Source organism: Hetaerina americana, unplaced genomic scaffold (assembly GCF_022747635.1).
Source record: "Hetaerina americana unplaced genomic scaffold, ioHetAmer1.1.p SCAF_9, whole genome shotgun sequence".
NCBI classification, from domain to species: Eukaryota; Metazoa; Arthropoda; class Insecta; order Odonata; family Calopterygidae; genus Hetaerina; species Hetaerina americana.
Genome location: NW_027287538.1, coordinates 41,057,580 through 41,080,487, shown reverse-complemented (window position 1 = coordinate 41,080,487; position 22,908 = coordinate 41,057,580). Strand labels below are relative to the sequence as shown.

The 22,908-nt window shown below is 37.7% G+C and overlaps 1 protein-coding gene across 4 annotated transcripts; it reads right to left on the bottom strand.

Moving 5' to 3' along the window:
• Positions 1–5,243: 5,243 nt before the first annotated feature.
• On the bottom strand, positions 5,244–21,025 carry LOC139698871 (adipocyte plasma membrane-associated protein Hemomucin-like). Of its 4 annotated transcripts, none has more exons than XM_071597817.1 (8): positions 20,906–21,025; positions 19,903–20,064; positions 19,623–19,828; positions 18,400–18,516; positions 13,218–13,386; positions 12,996–13,130; positions 11,100–11,373; positions 5,244–6,370 (listed from the first exon to the last, which is right to left on the bottom strand). In XM_071597817.1, exons 2-8 carry the CDS (start codon positions 20,013–20,015, stop codon positions 6,110–6,112), a joined length of 1,275 nt encoding a protein of 424 aa, XP_071453918.1. In that variant the 5' UTR covers positions 20,016–20,064; positions 20,906–21,025; the 3' UTR covers positions 5,244–6,109. The 4 variants fall into 4 exon arrangements, with proteins under 4 accessions (XP_071453918.1, XP_071453917.1, XP_071453916.1 ...); XM_071597816.1 differs by lacking the exon at positions 20,906–21,025 and adding an exon at positions 20,331–20,698; XM_071597815.1 differs by lacking the exon at positions 20,906–21,025 and adding an exon at positions 20,422–20,697.
• Between the last annotated feature and the right edge of the window lie 1,883 nt (positions 21,026–22,908).

Sequence of the window (22,908 nt, the reverse complement as noted above, 5' to 3'; positions counted from 1 at the left end):
CTGGGCAAATCGGCTACGGAGGCATTGGGCATGATTCGCCAAATTTTCAAGGATGAAAGTATGTCTCAAACTGCAGTTTTAAGGGGCACAAGCTCTTCAAATATGGCCGAGAGAGTGTGGAGGACGAGCTCCACGCGAGAAGGCCTCCCGATGTCAAGAACCGTCGACAACGTGCAACGTGTGCGTGAAGTGCTGAATTCATATCGTAAGTTAAGTGTGCGCATGCCTTCAGACCGTATTGGCATTGATAAGATGATAGTGCACGGTATTATCATTGAAAATTTGGCGATCCGAAAGATCTGCCTTAAACTCGTCCAGAAGGACTTGACGGTCCACCAAAAGCTGAGTCGAGTGTCTGCTTGCGAAGACCTTCTGCAACACTTCGCGACGATTTCCCAACCCCTTCAGAGAACTCGGCCGAACATCGAGGAATACAGGTTCAAACCCGTCTAAAGGAATGATTTTTACTCTTTGAAATTTTTGCAATACCAGGTGAGTCGATGGTCGAACAAAACCCCAGGAATCTGGCAGACTCGACGAAAAGTAGAGGATTTCTACCATAAATTAATAGAGTGATGAAGACACATGCCACCCAATCTTGTAAAGTGCATTCCTTTTATTTTTTCTCTTGATAACCTAAATCCCGTTTGATTTGACCATTCCTCCAGCCTGGGCTTATCTTGTCGCTGCGCTTAATATGGAGGTCCAAAATAACATGGCTAGGTCATCTAAAAAATGATGAAAATTCTTTATCTGAAAATCTGGTGGGGGAGATATTGCTAATAAAAATAGGAAGATTACCTAAAAATCCCAGGCCTGAAGTGCATCACATTGGATTATCTCGTCCGCCAATGGAGAAGTGACGTCACCTGCCAGAAAAAAGTTAGAAAACTTAGGCGGAAAAAGTGATAACTACGTTGTCTAACGTGCGATTTGCAACATCACTAAAATTGAAAAGTAATTGAAATTGAATTAATATAGCCGATACTTAAGACTTATGACGGACAGCCAGGGCTGCTGACGAGGAAAGCTAGGTTTTGAAGCATCCCTTTTTGCGACGCCACAGTCAGCGCAGCCAGTGAAGTCGCAGATGACCCAGGTAGATTGCAGCACCGTAGAAGTTGCCGAACTATCAACTCTCTGAGGCGCCGCAAGTAAGTGCGGCGGCTAGTGAAACCCGAACCATAGCACTCATTTACTCATCACAGTGACTACTTTGAAATATTTTGAATCAACGTACTCAATATCGACGATGGATGATGATTTTGTCGTAGCTCGAATGAAAGAGGGTCTGTGACGATGAACCGAACGCCCAGAGTTCCTCTGATAGCGTACGTGACTATCCGCTGTACAACTATTCGCCGTCCTTGTATGTTGCTGCGGTGATGCAAACGAATGAGGAAGAGAGGAAAAGAGATATTTCTGCCCAAGAGTTAAGAGGATCTTAGCGTCTCCTACACTCACGACTTCCTCGGAAGTCACACGCTGGGCTGTAGCACTCCAGCGACAAGTACAAGCTTTAACAGTACACACAAGCAAGCACTTGCGCAGCAGGCGCTGTCACAGCGGTCTCCCGCACCTACAGGTAAGATAAGCCTCCGGCAGCCCCACCAGTCCCCGTCGCTACCAAAGTAGAGGCGCTACGTTTCCAACTAAAAATATGGTTTCAGACTTCATAGAACTGCCGGCGGACCAGGAAGCTCTGTAGTTGTTCAGCCTCCTCCAAAACCAGACTAACAACCCAAGAATGACACGCAGGAACGTGAATGCGGCAAATGGTTTCTTATCAACAGTCGCAGACTGGATTTTGCTGCCGGTAGGGCCAAAGGACTTTTGTATAACAGGATCCGCAACCTGACATTAGCACTCGTCTCTCACCATCAACTTGGAGCGCACTTATCCCCGAATCTATGGCAGCGAGCTCCCATGCATCGCCGACCAAAAATGAACCTACCCTGTTTACTTCAATAGACAACCATACCCTCCCCGCCCCTTCCGCTCGTACTCCTACGCCGCCTCAACAACTCATAATAACTACCTAACTGTCTTTTTATCCTCCCTGCCCCTGCCTAACCTGTCAGGAAGGTTCTATGAAACCCACGACAACCTCCACCCCGCTAATGCCGTTCCGAGGTCAATGTCTTTCCAGAACAAGGACGCGCCCGACTCTAAAATCCGAACCCCAAAGAGTTAAAGAGACTGCGCCCGTACTCGAACCGCAGAATTGCTTACGTTTTCCAGGTACTACAGTGATCGCCAGGATCGGTCGTATCCCTACCCAGCCCATTCCGTGTTGACCCGTTGGCTATCCTATTCGGTGGTCCTCAAGGGTGAGTACATATACGGCCACGCCCCATGAGGGGCTCCAAGAGGGAAGAGGCGTCCGTCGATAAGGTATGGCGAATAACAGGGTCCACCGTACAGGCATCCACATCACGACAAAGGACGCCAACACTGCGGAGGAGTTGGTCCACCAGAGACTCTTGGTGGACTCTAGGACGAGAGGAGCAGAGCTGTCGACCTCAGCCGACCGTAATGGTATTGATTACCACCATGACGAGTGTCGACGGGGGGTTCGCTGCGGCCAATTTTTGGTGCCGCCCTTGGCACCAGGGCCTGCACTGCAGAAGTGCTCGTGTTCAAACTGCGGAGGGACGTAGCATTCCAGGGATTAACGATTTACACAGCAGCCTAAGTAGACAGCTTCGCTTTGGAACACGTTTTGGTGCCAATGATGCCCAATTCGGAGGGGAATAACGGACACTTAAGGGAAGAAGATGCGGCCATGCATCAGCCTGAGGATTTCAAGGAAAATCCACAAAAAATTCCTACCCTTGGGGATGCTCTATTAAAACAGACCTCATGATAATTGTGGTGGAGTACACTGTTTCCCCCCCAAAAAATCTGAAATTTGACAATAAAGTACATATTCATCAGGTATTAGGCGCTGGTATCATCAGTGGTACTGGTTGAGTTCTTATTTAGTCAAATCTAGTGAATACAATAAAGAAACAGAGATCCATATTTGTTGGAGATGCATTTACTAAATAGCACTACGTCTTAGTTTTGATGGATTCTATGTGTGTGAATAACGTTTCATTACATCTGCCAACGACAGAAACGGTAATTGTTGAATAAAAGGGCAAAAGGTTAATATCTAAGGTTCTAAATAATATCCCTCCTCCTATCTCATCCTTTGGGAATCATTTAGGGGGGAGTTTCAACATACAATATACACTATTCGAAGTTGTTTGAAGACAAATTCTTCTCTAATGGGTTTAACAGGATGATTTTATGCAAATTAAAGTGTAGACATGGCACTGACTGTCGACCTCATATTTGCCAACAATTATGACTTTGACATGGTCTTTGACATCATCATCATTGGACATATCAAGGAGAGGTCAAAAGTGTACTGAAGCTGCATTGCCATTTAACAAGCTGATATCTCACAGCCCTAACCCCCACCACCACAAAGCTACTAATTAAAGAAGACATCACAAATCAGTTTTCATCAGATTTATCAGAGGTACATGGCACAATCATTTAGGGGACCTGCTTTTAATATGCCTTTGAATTGACCCTACAAATCTATACACATTAGCCTACACAACACATGTCCCTGTCATACCAGCACTTGCCACTGTAAAGGCATAACCAAAGCCAATTGAGCAGGGGGTGGCCACATCCCGGCCACCTGTCAATGAAAATTACATTACCTATGTGTGGTATTACTTGCTGGTCCACCCAAATGAAGGAAAAAACATACAACAGGCTCCCATTCTCCTCATCACAGGTATCTGTTCACAGAAAAACCAGGTAATTCACAGGTCAGCAGGTTTGGCTGGACATAAGAGTTGATCCATGAGATTCCAAGGCACCCATTGCTCGCTAGAGGTTGCTCTTAAGTTCCTTTTAGTATCCTCTGAAGGGAAAATTGCCCAAATCGTATCTGCAATCATCTTTTGCAGACAGCTCATCACTCAGTAATAAATAATTTTCTATTACACCAAACATAATAATGCAAACATTACTTCTAGAAATTTAGCATATCATATCCTATAATGCAGCCAATGAACTTAAGCTATTTATGGATTTCACAAAACTGCTAGTTTACCTCCAAGATTTGCAAAACATATTGCACTTCTTAAGCTAAGTATGCTGAAAACAAATCACGGAAAACGCATATTTTAGATGAAGATTTAAAGATAACCTTCTGTAATATTTTTTTCCAGTATTTTCTAGAAGATCTACAAATATGTTAAAACATTTCCAAAATCATTACATGCAAAAAGAGACACATGCAGACCTCATTTTATGAATCTCAAAATCTTACACGCAACATATTTGAACATATGATATTTCCAGTAGAAAAGAATGTTTGAGAGAACATTTACCTTTTTAATAATATGAGAGTAGTCATGATTATATCGCAAGAAAAAGAAAGCATGTGCATTTGATACTGCATTAAACATCATGATCAATACTATGATCAAAAAAGGACCCCTTTGTACTGACATAAATATTTATAATCATTTATTGTCCTTTAAGATGCAACCTTGTGTCAGATGCAAAAATCTAACTTAAGATTTTTTTGAGTGTTTTTATGATCGAAATTAATATTTTTTGGTCATAGTATGACAAGCTGTACATAATTTTATTATAATCATTACTCAAATCATTTTTGTATGGCATATCTAATATTTTTCTATGTCAAATCTATCTCTATGACCTTTGGTCTATGGGGCCTAACAATGCATTCTTTTTTATGCCAAAAGTTGTTATGATACAAAAAATTGCTTCAATAACCTAATAGGGATGAAATGAAATAAAAGATAAATATTGATGACATGTAAAATTAAATTAAACATATCAACATGTAATTACTATCATATGTAACATACTATCCACCTAAGACTCACCAAATTCAATTTCTTTTGGAATTGACAGTAGTGAGTTGCATTCTACCTTCATTTATCTAACCAAACTTTTAGGTTTGTTTCCTGTACATTTAACTAAAAGTTCCGTGGATCTTTATTCTCTCATGATGTATGAGTCCCATAAAATTAAATATGCTTACTTTTCATCCTTGCCTCCACTGTGAGAACCATCCCAGTATTCATATTGAAAATATTTGGCAATGGTATTCGTTGGTCTTTTCCTATGAATACTAAAGGAATTTAGTGGTAGGATGGTCATAAAAAATACACAAGTGGTCTATTTCATTTTTTCAAATACAAGAATCACAAGGTTTTAAAAATTAATTTATTGGCAATATTTATATTTAAAGTATCAAATATTACTTTATGGAAAAATCATTTGTCTCTTTAACATTCTTATATTTAGTAATACATATTTCATGAATACGCACCTCAAATTTCAAAAGTTATGAAGCATAAGTTACTGTCAATAATTCTGAGAACACTGCTAAATATGCAAGTTCAATTTTTCTGAAGAGTATTTCAATTTAAAGGTCATGTATTTTAAATCGTTTGCAAGACATGAATCACATGAATTATCATAGTTACAGTTTGTACATTATTTGTTTTACAAAATAAATATACAAAGAACTCATGGCATTGTCATGGCATGCAATTAAAGGCATTATTTCAGTTAATCCTATAAAACTGAATTATTTAGGTGACTTAAAAAAATACACTTTGACAAGATCAATACTTAAATGCTAGTGTTATTATGGTTATGCCATTAAATATTCCTTTTAAATTATTAGCCACAAAGACCATTTATAGGAGTGCAGCAATAACAAGTATGTAGTACATACATCTAAACAATGTATTACAATCTTAGTTAACAACATGGAATTGGAATGTTGACCTTAGTTGAAAAGTATAAAAAATAAAGGTATGATTGTGCACTATCCCAGAACATGAAATTCTCGATGCAGGAATGTCAAAATAATTACAGATTAATAGTATGTGATTACCTTACTTTGTTTTCTTCTTGAAATTGCAAAAAGTTCTTCTTTAAAAACTTCTAGAAATTGCATTAAAATAATTTCTACAAAACAAGGATGAAAAACTGAAAAAATACTTAATACTTAATTGACATCCACATGAAAAACATTAACAGTGTTTATGACAACAAAATATTATGATCCTTGAACACCTCCTGGCAATCCTGAGGAGTCTGATCTCTTGATGTGAATGGGGATACGTGTCTTGACTCTACCAAGATATTCATTATATGGTGATGCAAGGTAATATGTTTTGTCATGGAATAAAACTTCACTTATGTGTTTAAGGGATCCATCAGTGCAGTGGAGGCTTCCAATCACTTGACCTTTCTCATCTACTTCCAAGGTTCTTGCATTACTGGGAGCAATGTCGGAAACAGTTTCAAAGCTGCCAATCTGCGGAGGAAAAAGACAACGTTTGATTGCACTGTAAGAATATCAATCATAAGATATTGGTGCATTTTAGTAATTTTACAATTAAGTATTTCATCGGTTACATTACAATAATTGGTAAGTTTTAATGTGAAGAATATCACATCGAATAAGATAATCAGTAAGAAGAAGTTCCATATGCATGTGCATTGAAGAAAGGTGATGAAAATCTCATTTCTAGGAACTTACAGCATTTCCTAAGAAAATATTTTTGAAAGTGTTTGAAATGATACGTAAAACACCTGCTTCCCTAATAAGTAGCCGTTACACTTCTTTGTCCATTTTTCCCAGAAACCTGAATCTTTTGCAATGAAAATGCACCATTTTTTAAATAGCAGAATGCATTGGCATTGCTCAATCTCGTTACAATAAACAGATGTAATTATTATTACTACTTCTCCATCAGGAGAAAACTAAACATTTAAGAGTAAGTTTATGCATTTTTATATATAAATTATATTTTTAGGTTCATATGGCAATTTTTGTTATTATGTACCATATTTTCTTCTAATAGACCTGCACTATAGGTCTAAAAATTCAATGGTATAGATAGGGACATAATTGACAAATAAAGGCTAGGTATAATTAACAACAAGAGAAAAAGTTAAGTATATCATGAAGAATGTTTATATACTGAACATTTTGCAGTAAAATACTTGTATTTAAATAATGATTCGCTGATCATTAAAATAGAACTTTGTCTACTTAATATCATTACCTAATACCTATATTCATATATTAATGCATATCGAAAAGTAGCTCAATACATGAAATGGCATAAGTAGAAAGCCCAACTGTCCTGCAATGAAAAGAATATGGTAGTGATGAAGCAATATTTACACAAAACATACATATGGAAGATGCCTCAGATAGAGCCATACACCAAATCATTACATCTTGAGATTCAGATACATGGGCTAAAGTAAAGGAACACAAAAATGCTGTAAGAAAACCACACAAGACAAACATTCAAGAAGGTTATCATTGAAAACCTGAAAATACCAGTAGGAAAAGAAAACACAAAAAAGGAAGTTTCGGTGATAAGAACACAAACATAATAGCAGAAGATGAACTGATGGGTAAGAGAATTGACACCAGGCAACCATGGATAAAGCACACAAATAGAGATCTAGAATATAGAATAGAGAATATATATGTATATATATATATATATATATATATATATATATATATATATATATATATATATATATATATATGTATATATATATATATATATATGTGTGTGTGTATATATGTATATATATATATGTATATATGTATATATATATGTATATATATATATATATATATATATATATATATATATATATATATATATATATATATATATATATATGTATATATATATGTGTACATGTATATATGTTTATGTATGTATATATATATATATATATATATATATATATACATATATATACATATATACATATATATATATATATCTCCTCCCCGGACTACAACCTTGACGTGGTGGAAGGGCTTGTGCGTTCCGATGACCCCTAGAGCTGTGCTGGCGGGAGTAATAAAAATTGCTCCTGGTAGGGTCACCCATGCCAGATAGGTCGAAGGTTAGGAGCCAGACGAAAGGTAGTCCACGCAGCGTCTGTTCCTCAGTGAGGCGGCTGCAATGGTGTCTGACCCCAGTGGGGCGGCCAGTAAGTGATGGTGTCACGTTAAAAACACTATTGAGGAAGGCAACGGGAAACCACCTCAATTATCATTCCCAAGAAAAATATGATGGACAATAGAGATATTTTGAGTCCTGGCAACCACGGGGCTCGGCCCAATCGGCCGTGTGTCGTGCCCGGCAGCGGGGGAGGCAAGGCTTCCGCGGTCGTCATCCCACAAAACCCTTGCAAGAGAAAACCAGCAGCAGCAGGACAGAAGACGCAGGAGAAGAAGACCACATTAGTTAGAATAGGAACGTGGAATGTTAGGACAATGATGAGGACAGGGAAATTGGAGAATGTTAAGCGAGAGATGGAAAGGGGAAATATAGATATTTTAGGTCTATGCGAGGTGAGATGGAAAGATAGTGGGGATTACTGGAGTGATAAGTATAGAATAATATACAGCGGTGGGGACGAGAGTCAACGAGGGGTTGCCATAGTATTAAATGAAGAGGTAGGAAGAAGCGTAATCAACATAGAGCAGGTAACGGATAGAATACTACTAGTGGGGATAAAAGCAGAACCGACGAACTTAGTTATTATTCAGGTATACATGCCACCGGGCAACCATAAGGAAGAAGAGGTCGATAGGATATACGATCAGTTAGAGGACATGATCGCGTGTGTTCCTGCAGGGAAACATTTGATAGTGATGGGGGATTGGAATGCGACGGTAGGCAAAGGAAGAGATGGTGATGAGGTGGGGGACTACGGTTTAGGCACGAGGAATGACCGCGGGGAGAAAGCAGTAGAGTTCTGCAGGAGACAGGGGTTAGTCATCACCAACACTTGGTTTAGACACCACAAAAGACGTAGGTATACATGGAAAATGCCAGGTGACTCAGGAAGATATCAGCTAGATTATATCCTGGTTAGACACAGGTTTAGGAACAGTGATAAATTCCCACAGCTTCCCGGGAGCGGATACGGACTCAGACCACAATTTAGTTGTTATGAAATGTAGCGTACGTTTCAAAAAGATAAGGCAGGGGCGGCGAGTTAGAAAATGGAATGTAGAAGCATTAATTGGGTTGAAAAGGAAGGAATACAAGCAGGCGGTAGAGATAATCATGGAGGATGGTAAAGGGCTTAGTACTATCGAAGAAAAATGGGAAATGATCAAGAAAGGGTTGTCTAAAGCCGCAAAGGAAACTATTGGAACCGTTAACGCTAAAAGGACTAGGAAACCATGGATCATGGATGAGATGATTACAAAGATGGATGAGCGGCAAAAATGGAAGAATATAAATACAGAATTAGGCAAAATGAAGTACAAAGAATTGAACAATAAATTGAGGCGGGCTACAAATAAAGCAAAGGAAGCATGGTGGAAGACGCAGTGCAAGGATATGGAAAGTCTGCAGAGGAAGGGTGAAATCGGTGCGCTGTACAGCAAAGTTAAATCGTTATCAGGAAGTAAGAAAGGAAGAGCTATGCTAACAGTTAGAGATAAGGCGGGTAAGGTAATAGTTGACGCAGGAAAGATCCAAGAGAGATGGAAGGAGTATATAGAAGAACTGTATAGTAAAGAACTCAGACCAACAAAATTAGACATTGAAAAAGAAAATGACGTAGAGGAAGACAGCTTAGGTCCAGGCATACTAGACAGTGAGATAGAAAGGGCATTAAAGGAGATGAAACTAAATAAGGCCGTGGGGGTAGATAACATTCCCGTGGAACTTTTAAAATGCTTAGGAAAATGAGGGAGGAAGAGGCTATATGGGCTGATCCGTAGTATTTATGAGGAGGGAATCTGGCCGGAAGACTTTGTGAGATCAGTTTTAGTTCCTACTCCGAAAAAGGTAAAGGCCACGTCATGTGAGGACTATAGGACAATAAGTTTGATATCCCACGCAGCTAAAGTTGTTCTCAGGATCATAAACAAAAGGATAGAGAGAAGGGCAAATGATTACTTAGGGGATGATCAGTTTGGGTTTAGGAAGGGGAGAGGTACGCGTGATGCCATTGCAGTATTGAGATTATTAATCGAGAGGAATATAGAGCACAACCAGGAGGTATTTGCCTGTTTCGTAGATTTCGAAAAAGCATTTGATAGAGTGGATTGGGAAAAACTAATGACTATATTGCAGAAGATAGGAATAGATTGGAGGGAAAGGAGGCTAATCCGCAACCTGTACATGTCTCAGACTGCTCGGGTGCGGGTGGGAAACGGGGAGTCAGGATGGGCAGTGTTAGGAAGGGGTGTAAGGCAGGGTTGCCCATTATCACCGTTGCTGTTCAACCTGTATGCAGAGGAAATGATCAAAAAGGCATGGGAAGAATTGGAGGTAGGAATGAAAGTGGGCGGGGAATTCGTAAAATCAGTTAGGTTTGCTGATGACCAAGCTTTACTTTGTCAGTCAGCCAAGGGGCTGCAGGCATTGCTGAGTGAATTGGAAATTCAGTGCGACAGGTATGGGATGAGAATCAATATTAATAAAACAAAGGTTATGCGATTTTCTAGAAAGAAAAAGGCCTGAAGTTTTGGCAGGAGCATTGACGAATATGACTTCAAAAAGTTTGAGACAGCAGCTATAGAGACTGTAATTAAGGAGATATTTTTCTTTGACCAAGTTTCCAGGACTGGAGGTGGATAACAATGAAATCAATGAGCTTTGGAGGAGCACAGCCTGGAGCTTACCACCGAAGCTTATGGAGTTGCAATGCATTCAAAGGAAGAAGTTATGTACAGATATCGAACTCACTCAAAGAGCTCTCTACAAAGCACCTCAAGTAGGGATCACGATACCACTGAAAAATATCCGCTGCTGCTGGGATTAGATCCCGGGCCCCCTGGGTGGGAAGCCAGTATGTTAGCCACCACACCATCCCAATCCCCCAGTTGACTAATGTGGCTAAATAATTAATTATAAAATATTAATGCCAATGAAATGGATTATAATCAATAAAAATAGTTGAACCTATGCATCAGAGATGCACTCAAGTTTCCTGTCAAAATTCTAAGCAGTAAAACAGAGAGGTGAAATAATATAACTTACCCAATGGACCACCTTTTTTGTGTATGTGTTGGGAACAATGGAGTCCACAGTTGAAAATGGCAGCTCTACAAGCATAAGCATACGAGCAAAAAATTTCTGCAGAATGGTATGCTTTCCTATAAATTCAATAACATTAAATTCACCAGGTACACGCTGAGTTATCAGACTAATAAAGAAACCCCCATTCCCATTTGGTTTTATATTGTCTGGATTACCAGGAAGCCCATCCAGAAATATATCCTTCTGACCTTTTTTAGGACCTTTGAGATGGTATCTGTAAAATACAAAAAAATGATTCGTTAAAAACCTTGAGATTTTGAAACTTCAATAAATGTCTAGAAAAAAAAATTTCATCATTATCTTTATTGAAGGTTATTAACATATTAATCAAATTGAACTCTTTTCAGCCTTTATATAGTTTACTTCCCTTACTACTAATTACTACTGTATACTGGCATACTATAATTTGTATTTAACGACTAGGAATGTATCAAATACCTGATAAAGGTCTCTAGTCCTTCATAGAATTAGAGATTTTCCCGACAATATTTGAAACTACGGTAAAGCCTCAAACATTCACACAATTCAATTTTGCCAATCCAATTTCATGAGATTCAGTTCTTTGAAGCACAATGTGATTTTAAGTGCTGTTGCTGAAATAAACTTCTAAATTTTGCCCTTTTTAAATGTCCTACATCATTTCAAGAAAGTGAAATCAAACTATAACCTATGTAATAAAAACATTGGATTTAAAAATTAGTCAAGTAAAACACTGTACACTATAACATTTTTCTACACCTACTATCATGTGACATCAAGTGATAGAGTTACTATTTCCCTTTATTACAACCCAATGACATCATTTATTTTATCCTACCTAGGCAATGTATCACTTCATCTCTAGTCAATTGCAGGTTATTTCCCCTCCATTTAATGCGAAAACCTTGACAACGACATTCAAACTCGTCAATTAAAAAGAATCCCCATTTCTCCTCCATTTTATGGAAGAAACTGGAAGGAGTCGATTTTTAAAGTTGCATCAAGAAAGTATCTTCATCATTTTTATATTTACATTCATAATCAAGAATAATAATAACAATGATAAAATGTCTTTTTTGGGACAAGATTGAGATTAAATAGTCCCTTTTTCCACCAAAGCCCTCGTCATCTACATGAATGAATACAAAAGCATGTACATCAACAATCGTTAAAACAAATAGAGTAGAAAATTTGTGAAGTTAATATAAGAAATTATGAAAAAATATTAGAAACAAAAATAATAAATACATGAAATAAATGCTACATTGGAGAAAAGAAATTGGGCAGAGTATGAAATTATATATGTACATTTGTGGAAAAAGGATTAGGAGTATGAAACGATATCCTTAAAGAATAATCCTACCATCGGAAATTACCCAAAAAGGAAGGGGGGGGGGGATAGTGAAAAACCTGTGAAACCTAATGAGATATGACTAATGTGTGGATTACTAATAGGGATGAACGGATGATACATATCATTAGAACACAGAGAAAAATAATATAATATTTAAAAGAAATTACAGAATTAATATGTAGAAAGAATTATCAAATTGGAAAGAAAGAAATTTTAAAAAAATTATCAAAATAATAATAATAATAATACCAGAGTATAAAGGGTGTGGCGGTTGTGGCTGGACAAAATTTGATTCATAATTACGTTATAAAAGAAAAAATTCAATTGATAAAAATTAAATCTTAATTTGCTAATTATTTTTCATTTTAATTTAACCTAATTTCTGATCAATTTTGGCATTAACTCAAAACTCTGAGAAGTTTGCAAAAAAAGCAAAAATGAAAATAATTCTTGTTTGACCAAAACTAAAAAATATGATAAATGGAAATCTAAGAAGAATTTACCTCAAAATTCTTGATGTCACTGTTTCTGCTACCAATACATAATCTTCTTTGGAAGATAAACACACTCCATTTGAAAAATATAGAGAATCCAAAAGGACTTCATTCTGCTTAGTCTTAGGATTGTATTTCAAAAGCCTGCAGAGAATTAAAAAGGATTAATTTTTTTCAATCAGGGAAAGAGAATGGAGGAATGAGTATATTAGAACCAGAAAACAATACAACCTTCCACTATGATCACCAAACATAGAGAAGACACCATTCTGAAGATCCACAACTGAAGATGAATCTGACCAATAAACTGTCCCATCACTTGCAACATCAATTCCATTGGGAAAGTTTGGGTTTTTGCCATCGATGGGTTCATCCATTGACACAAGTTGAGTAAAAGCTCCTAAAAGAATAAAAATTCAAATATTCCCTGTCAATAACAAACTTAGGGGTACAACATAAAACCTACCACACAAAATTGATATAACATTTAAGTGATTACTCCGAAGACAATACAATCTGATACATCCTTTATTTTACAGCAATTAAAAAAGCCAAATCTGATTAGCCTGATTCAAAGGTAAAATTGGATCCAATTTCATTTGGAGGCATTGTTTTCACATAAGAGGTCTTACTATACTGAACAAAACACAACTAGTACACTTGTAAATCCAAGAAATAACCAAGATTGTTGGATTAGCTATGCTCTCCATTTCAGAAAACAGAAAATTCTGAATATAATGTTAAGCTGATTTCACTTTGATAACATTAATTGACTCCCTGATACAATTCACAACAATAGATGACTGTAGGGCAAAGTACTCTTCAGCTGCATTTAAAACAACGTTCTATAAATTGACTATCACACTGAAGACTAATAAAATTAAATAATTGATATTCTTCCAATATTACGGTACTATTGCAACACCTATCGAATTGAAATTTCTTTTTAATTGAAGAGTAAATATTGTTCATTCAAAACAGCAATCCTACACCAGCTGCCACAATGCTATAGACAAGAGGCCAAGTTTTCACTATTTTCTCCAAAATCAAAACTTTAAAAAATTCTTCAAATTTCACTAAGCCTTAAAAATACAGCAGATTATCTATGTCTTATGCTAAACTCCCATGAGCAATCTTTGATGGCATCAAGTTCATTCAAACAATATTTGCGGCAACAAGTATAAGCTCAGCTCTAATATACTAAACAAACCTATCAGATAGAGTTCCTTATCTCAATGGAGAACTCAGAGAAATTAGAAAATTCTAAATTAATACATGAAGCCTAATTAACATGACATAGGTTATAATTTGTTCATATTATGGAGCTATTCATTCATTTATGACACAAGGGATAATCATCACTTGAAAATATTAACCTTTCAATCGGTTCATGCCCAACAGCTCCAAGTACAAGAGTCCCTACCCAATTTCATGATGACAGATTTGGAGTCAGCTATAAAGAATGCTATAAAACAGCACATTGGCAATAGGCAGACTTGTCTTTTCTATCTACATCAAAACTTTTAAGGGCAGATCCAATCTAACTGACAGCAAAACCAGTACAATGATGAGGAGGATAGAAGCATAAAAGAAGCAGCACAAATGATGAGTGAAACAGCCTTTGCACCAGCTAATTATGTCATTTCTACTTTCGATCTTTCTGATGAACTACTGGAAGATTTTCTTTATGTGGTCGATTACTTCAAGATACATTTACATTATTAACTATAGTACAATAAGGAATATTATTATCCAAGGTAAACTACAGCCATGGTCGGTATGTCAGAGGCAGGAAATAACCTGCAGTACCTCTTTACCCTCCCCTAATTTGGAATTTATATGAAGCAGTTAGACGAAGGCAGGCTAGATCAAATAATCTTTCCAATGGGGGGGGGGGGGCATAATCGTTTTGTGACCATTGTAGGTAAAGCACATCCAAGTATTTAAAATTTCCTTTCAGAAATTTAGAAAGAGTAGACTGACACCGAGACCATGCTGCATCAAATATCTTCTGCTGAGAGAATAAAGAAAACTTGGGCACCCAAGCTGCAGCGCACTGAACATTTCCCATTTAACATTGTTTCTAAGAACGAACCAAACAAAAATGATGACATAATTCTTGATTACTAGCAAGCCATTGGTTCAAATTTAGTTTCTGAATCAATTAATGCAATAAATACTTGTTCCAAAAAGTTTGAAATTTTGGCATTTTATTACTTCAGGAAATTTGGTTCTTTGGGAATATTTGTAGCTAGGAGTACATGACTGGGAGTTTTGCATTGGAAGAAATTTTTTGGGAGTTATGACCTCCAATTGAGTAACTATAACTTGGACTGGTCAAATGCAAAGCTCAAAAGACAAATCTCAATGGAAGAGATATGAAATATGACTGATCAGGATATTACACTGCAGTATTGTGATTAGGAATGAAAGTGACATGAATGTAAAGGAATGAAAGGAATGAAAACACACAAAAATGAGTTAACACAATTATTAACAGCTTGAGTAACATCACTCAATTTGCATGCTCTATCATATTTGGTTACAACACTTGTTTGGGTTTGGCCAATATTGAGTTAAATGACTTTGATTCCACTTCCACTAATTTATTTTTCTAATAAAACCAGGTTTCAATTAGAAATTTTCATTGCCAGGAGTAACCATGATGTAACAATGACAATATTTTGTAGAAACCGGTTAAGGTTAGCATAACTCATTTGGAGAATTGGTTATAAAATTCATCCCTCCAGTCTAATAACAGCATAAAACTATCTTTTTCAAATTGCTCTTCATCCTAGACAATTCACCTGGCCATTAACCGTCACTTAATGAAGTTAAACCAAACATAAAATATTAATTCTTGCCCCCCAAAATGATTGCAATGTTTCAACCGATGGACCAGGGAGTAGTTTTCTCAATCACTGCATTCTATTTCAGGCAAACGTAGAAATTAACTAAAAGAGATTTTGTTGTTAAACAAAGAATACAATGTATCTTTCCACTGTCCTTTCTAAGGACAGTGGAAAGATACATTGTATTCTTCATTTACTTAAAATGATTTTCCAAAAGGCTGAGCCGGGAACAATTGAAGATTTTGTAGTTTTTACAGTTTTCATAGTTCTTAAATTTGGAAGGCAATTACTGATGAAGATGCAGTAAAATTTGTGAAGAGTAATAGGACAACATTAAAAAAAGGATCTCTTTGAGGAGTTGGAAGAACATATGTCTGCAATTGGTAGTTGATTTTCAAGACAAAGGTGATAACTGCATCGACAATGTTACTGCAGCTGTGGTTGATTTGACAAGGCCTTGAAGTAGGCCATGTAATTTGAAGTGGAACCTGAAGATGCTCATGAGCTGCTAGATTTTTCTAACCATAAATTGACCAATGGAGAACTCCTCCATCTAGCAGAATAGAGATAGAAAGCTGGTTTTGAGACTGAAAAAGTAGCCCTACCAAAACAATTACAAAAAAGTCTTGTTTTGACCTATAACCATTTAGAAGCTGCAATGGTTATTTTTTCTGTTGATGATTCCAACAGTATATTCAGCTCCAATGGAACTGAATATGCAATAACTTTCAATGGCTGTTCCTGATGCAATACTGGGGTCGAATTAATGAACTTTGTAATAAATATACATTACACATTTAGCTAAAATGCAACATGAAATAAACTTTTTCACCATAAATATAATAGAGTAAAAAAAATGACAAACACTACATACGGAACAACCTACAAAGTATCATTCATTCATGCAGCTGTCAAAAAATTATATTTTGGACACCAATGCTACCCTTTCCCAGTAAACTTTCTATTTCCTTGCACTGCATCTTCTATTACACTTCTTTTACCCAACGAGCATCCAAGTCCACATCACTCCAGGAGAACCTGTACTAATTGCATGCTGTTCCTAAATCTGTGATTAATCAGAATAGTCTACCATATTTTTCTGAAAGTCTGTTATTTTCCATTCATACCTATTCCTTTCGTGGTGACTAAACCAAAAGGTGTCGTTTCTTGTTCCTAGACCATAGCCCCCTACCTCACCACCATCTCTTCTTTTGCCTGCCTTTTGGATCCCACCTACCTTTTGGTTCAATATTAATGCCTACTTCACTGGCTAATTTCCCCAATGGTGCATATTATTCTATAAATATTACTCCAGTAATCCCTGCTATCCTTCCATCTAATCTCACACAACCTTAATACATCACTATTTCCTCACTCCATCTCTAACTTCATTATTTCAATTTTTTCTGACTTCAACATCATCGTAACATTCCAAGGCCCTATTCTAACTAATTTGCTCCTCTCTGTGTCTTCAGTGTGACTGCTATTGATTTCTCTTTGGAGGATTTCATGAGATGACAACTGCAGAAGCCTTGCTCCTCCCACTGCTGGCAAGACACACAGCCAATTGGGCAGAGTCCAATAGCTGACATGAAACATTTATCTTTATTGTCCATCATGGCATTCTTAGATGAGAAGATTGAGGTAGTTTCCCATTACTTTCCTAAATAATGTTTTTAAAAGGACACCATCACTCAGTGAGCACCCCACTGGGGTCTGATGCATTTGTGGCTGCCTCATTGGGGAACAGACACTGCATAGACTGGCCTTTGTCTGGCTTCTACCCTTTGACCTGTTAGGATGGATGACCCCACCAGGAACAAATATCAATGCTTCCACCAGCACAGATCTAAGAGGTCATCAGAACTCACAAGCCCTTCCATCATTTCCTGATTGTAATCCATGGGGAGGGTAATATTAATATCTTACAAATAAAATAAAGGCCTAATCAAAATACATTATTACTGTGGATTCACTCTTTGTTTGGAAAACTATGATTTCCTTTTACACCATGACAATAATGTCTTCAACATTATTCCCATGGTGTAAACAATGATAGAAAAATAGCATTAGGTAAGTGAGGTAGAGAGAGGAAAAGGGAAGGCATGTTGAATGGAATGCAGGGAGGTAAAAATATGCAGAGGACATGAAGATTAGTTTGATGTAGTCTGTGGTGTCTGGGTGTATCTTGTTGGAAAAAGCTAAGAGATTGCAACGTTTAGCCTGTTTCTATCCAAAACCCACCTTAAATGGTATACTACCAGGAATAATAACATAATTTTCTAAAACAAGTTTCTCTTTTAATGATTAACATCCTCAAACAATGTTAGAACGAACATTATTAATTCTCCAACAATTAAATTTTACTAACTATAATAAACAATTCAAGAAAAAAGAATCCAAGCCGATTTCACAAATATCCATTATTTATGCATTTATCGTTCCTCAAATATTTTTTTAGGAATGAATATCTCCCATGTAAGACAAAAAAATATGGCGATTGAGCCATATTCCGTGATAAGATATTCACAATATTAACCTATACAAGCAAAACAACTTACTTTTTTTGACATCAACTTTGAATATACCATAGTATGCATCAGCCACAAAAAGATTTCCTTTGGTGTCAAACTTCAGCCCAAGTGGACGCCCACACACAGCTTCATCAATAATTCCTCCTGAAATTTGCAAAGTAAATCAGGAAATACAATTTAAAAATTATTTTATGAAATCGGAGCTAAGCTTGAGAAAATGTGGTGCAGACAAAGTCTTTTTAAATGAGGGGCAGGAAGTGACCAGACACGTTTTTGGGTTTGAAAGTGGGCTCAATGTGATTGAATGACATCATGTACATCATCATCATCATGGCTTCACCTGAAATTGATGGGGCTTTGCCACTCGAGGCAATGAGTCACTCTAACAATGAGTCGAATCTTGATATTTTTACACCATATGATTTATACTTAGTTAGAAACATGATAGGAACTCCACACACTAGAGCGTCTGGTGCAATCACTAATCAGATGCCTCTCTGGCGGGTACACATATCCGAAACCTTTGAACATCAACCACTTTGAAATCGAATACAAAGAAAATGTTATAAATACATTTGTACTTAAAAATTAAAAACACTGAAGATTTAACACAACTTAGAACCGTGTTGCATACTAACCAAACTAGTTATTATGGTAGTAGGTTATAGGGGAGGCGACCGACAGCTGAGGTCATTTGAGCCATTAGGGATAAGCCGGATGAAGGGTGGAGATAGGCCCGGCGACGGTGTTAGCCTACTCTTGACGAAAGGCGCACAGGTTTCCGCACGTCCCATCCGACGGACGGGGTACTCACTTAAAGTGCCCTCCACAAAGCACCTCAAGTAGGGAACGGGATACCACTGAAAAATATTTGCCGCCGCCGAGATTCGAACCCGGGCGAGTAAGAAGCAAATTCGTTAGCTAGGGCAACTTCCCGAGAAAATTCATATCAATACAGACATCTACTCCCCAAGCCACTCCGTACATCACATATATATACTTTCCATTGTACCCATATAAGTACCTGCATACATGCTTGGATATCAGGGCATTTGGCTTTCAATTGGACACACGTATGAAATTTGTAAACCCTATGGTTTCGTGTCATGGATATCCAAGGCAGATGTCAGATAGGCACTTTTTATACTAATGGTGGACTTGCCTGTATGGGGAACTAACTCTCCACATATTAAATAAAATGAGTAGACTAACCGGAAAACGATAACTGCCCTTGTAATACCACTACTCACCGCACGGTTTTCCGAATTTTACAACCGGTACAATTTCATCGTTGACAATTTTAATTATTTCGCCACCATGGATTCCAGTGTAGATTTCTCCTTTATACACCGCAAGTGATTCTGGCCCTTTGATTTTCCCTTCAAACAAGTGCTCCCCTTTATTAAGTTCTCCATTAAGAGCCAGTGGGCCTTGCAAAGGCATTGCAGGGGTCACCCTGAATGAATAAATGTACACAACAATTAAATATAAATATGAATTTCTGGGAGAGAATGCGTGCCTGAATCTTACCTCAATTCAGTAAAATCAAATTGGGGTGGCAATCCTGGCAAAAACACAATTAGTAGAAACACAACTGTAGCTTCTATAATATGTCGAATCAGTTTCCTTAAGATGCCCCCCATCGTTCAGCTGATATAATTGAAATTGCACGGAGATAATTTCACTCAGCAACTGGAAGAAGAGGGGCAGTAAAATTTTGAGGGAAGGCTGAGGGCAGGACAGGACAGCGTGGACAGGACAACTAGGACGTTTATACGCGATAAAAAACCGGCTTAAAAATCGTTGCAAAAAACACGCACGTCTTCGCACATTGCTTAAGGCTACATTATAAATTAGATTCACTTTCACTCAGCAGGGAAGTACCAAGTCAAGGTCTACGACATACGAAGTCATTGAGTTTTTAATATAGCGTATCATACGCTTGCAATACTACGTACTTCGTTAGGTTTTCTAATAACTTCTAAAAATTCCCCCGAAAAAGGCCTATCTTAAATCTAATTCTGGTGAAATGACAGTTTTAAAACCTACAGCGTATGAAGCAAAATGTTTTACAGTTAAATATTATAACTGTCAACAAGCTTTTTTGATCCCGTAGCCCTCGGCAAGGTAACAAATTGTATAGTGATAGAATATAGTCCGTAATACAATCAGTATCATTCTTCACTATAAAACAAATGTGGCGCTAGCAGCGAATATCTGCGTGTGCTTCCTCGCTCTCGTGCGTTTTCGGTTGTTTTAAAATCAGATAATAATGGCAAATTCTGGGCACAGTTGATTTAAAGAATAGCTTGTTTACACCATTATGTGTATGCTCGAAGGCTCATCAGTTCCAGGGAAATAATAGAGTTTTTTACGTAAGCGCTTTCCTTTGAAGTCAAATTAGTTTTTGCTACGTACGATAAGAATGGATTGCGTTTGCTTTTCTATTAAAACAATTATTTGTCCAAATAAAATTTCTTAACCAGGATTATCAACACTGAAAATCAGTAAAAATTATTACTTTCGTGCCTACCTGTATAATTAAAGTACGCACCAAGGTGTTGCGTTCATATCTTTGCTCAGTCAATAAACAGCTAGAATTATCACACTTGAGTCCAAGGGATCGAACCGACCACGATATAATTTATGGACTCCACTCCAATATATACACCTACTAAAATAAGTAATTTTCTCTTATATCACTTTATGCCTATTATTTGGAAATAATATTATCAGGAACCGTAATGTTGCACGGCCATTTGGAATCCCATCCTTATTAATAACGGAACAAATCTCAGTGCCCTCCCTCGATCAGTATGTAACATGGACTCTCATTGCTTCAGCACAGTATTCTATGTGCGCTGAAGTAGCCGGGCAGCCCGTTTTGTAAAAAATTCCTACGATAAAACGCAAAGCGTCACCGAAATGCTCATGGATTTGGGGTGGGAATCATTGGCTGAGAGACGATTCAATGCAAGATTGAAATTATTAAATAAATTTAGATCCGCATGTTTCAGCACCGAGGTCTCGCAAATTATTCGTACTCCTACATACATTAGTCGCTTGGATCATGCATATAAAATTCGGGAAATAGATGCCAGAACTAGCCGACTCAAGGACTCCTTCCCACGGACAATACGGGATAGCAACTGCAGGGTTATAGATAGCAAAAATTCCACTTGCCACCCTCGGCGTCTAAAAAATAATTAGTTGTATTTAAATGCATGCTCTTCCACTAACCTTATGTGTTTTGCTATAATAACCCATTCTTTCCGAATGACCTCATTCATGTTCTGTTCATCTGTTTTTAAGTTTCCCTTTCAATCCCTCGTCCCTCTCCGCGGGGGCAAATTCCTGCTACCTGCAACGTTGGGTCGCATTCCCTGCCTTTTACAGACTCTTTGGGGGTAGAGTGTTTCGTGGTGCATTTTCATGTGGTAGTGATGTTTCAATTTCTTGCTTGTTGTGTCCTGGCTTCCGTGTTGTAGGATGGCTTTCGTGCTGCATCATGGGGTGCAGTTTTTTAGTTGTTTTCCGGTATATGTGTTTGCATGAGTATTGGATGAAGGGATTTTTGCATGAGTGTGTGCGCTGCTGTGGGTGTAATTTTCCGTGTTGTTTTTTTTGCATGTGGTATTTTACCTTTTTACGGTTGGTGACCTAACACCCCCCGCCACACGCCCTTGGGGGGTATTATGTAGATGAAGTAGATTTTACTATACTCTCATTTTCTCGTATTTTGAGCAAAATACAATTGAGTAGAGTCAGAAAACCGGAGCCTATCGAAACGAACTTTTGAGCATTCAAGTTGTGAATTTGAATAAGTACTCTTTGGGAGGATGGATGCAATAAGTGGAATGAAGCGACATAGCCCTGAACATTGTCGTTCATCTAAACGCCGGCGGAGATGAAGACCATGGCTTGTTAGAAAATACGAGATTTCATCCTACTTTAATGGCCATGTTTCCGCGCTGTAAGCATGGTTTGTTTAAAAAGTATCGAGAAAAGTTTTGGAAAAATAATTTTATTTCATGTTTTGCTACAATACCTCAAAATTCTTCAGAGGAGTCGTATCTCTTTTCCACGACCTGAAGTCTCCGCGGTGTTTGGATTCCGAAAGGTCTAAGGGTAGGTGTGCAAGCTTCTTTCATTAGGGTCCCATGGTGATGTCCTTCGGGGTAGAATTACACTTTAGGGAATAGGAAATAGCCTGCTGGAGCCAAATCGGGACTACAAGGGGGTTGGGGAATCGTCGCGATGACGTTGCAGGTCTTCTCAAGCAGACACAACTCCGTTCTTGGTCATCCGTCAAGATAATCTGGACGAGTTTAGCGCTAATGTTTCGTGCTGCCTAATTTCCAGTGCTAGTAGTGTGCATTGTCATCTTATCAATGCTAATACGGTCTGCGATCATTCGAACACTAAACCGACGGTCTGAATTCTGCACGTCACGCACCCGTCTGGAAAAATTGTTACCCTTTTCTTAACGTCCCCGTCATCAACTCTCTTACTTGTGAAAACTTCGCCAAACACAAT

What these genes read in the sequence shown, in the direction of transcription:
- LOC139698871 (XM_071597817.1), bottom strand. Translation starts at nt 20,015, where the DNA reads ATGGGGGGCATCTTAAGGAAACTGATTCGACATATTATAGAAGCTACA. An exon ending in AAAATTCGGAAAACCGTGCG is followed by an intron (nt 18,517 to 19,622) that starts GTGAGTAGTGGT and finishes TGCAAATTTCAG; the next exon opens with GAGGAATTATTGATGAAGCT. An exon ending in CAAAGTTGATGTCAAAAAAA is followed by an intron (nt 13,387 to 18,399) that starts GTAAGTTGTTTT and finishes TTATTCTTTTAG; the next exon opens with GAGCTTTTACTCAACTTGTG.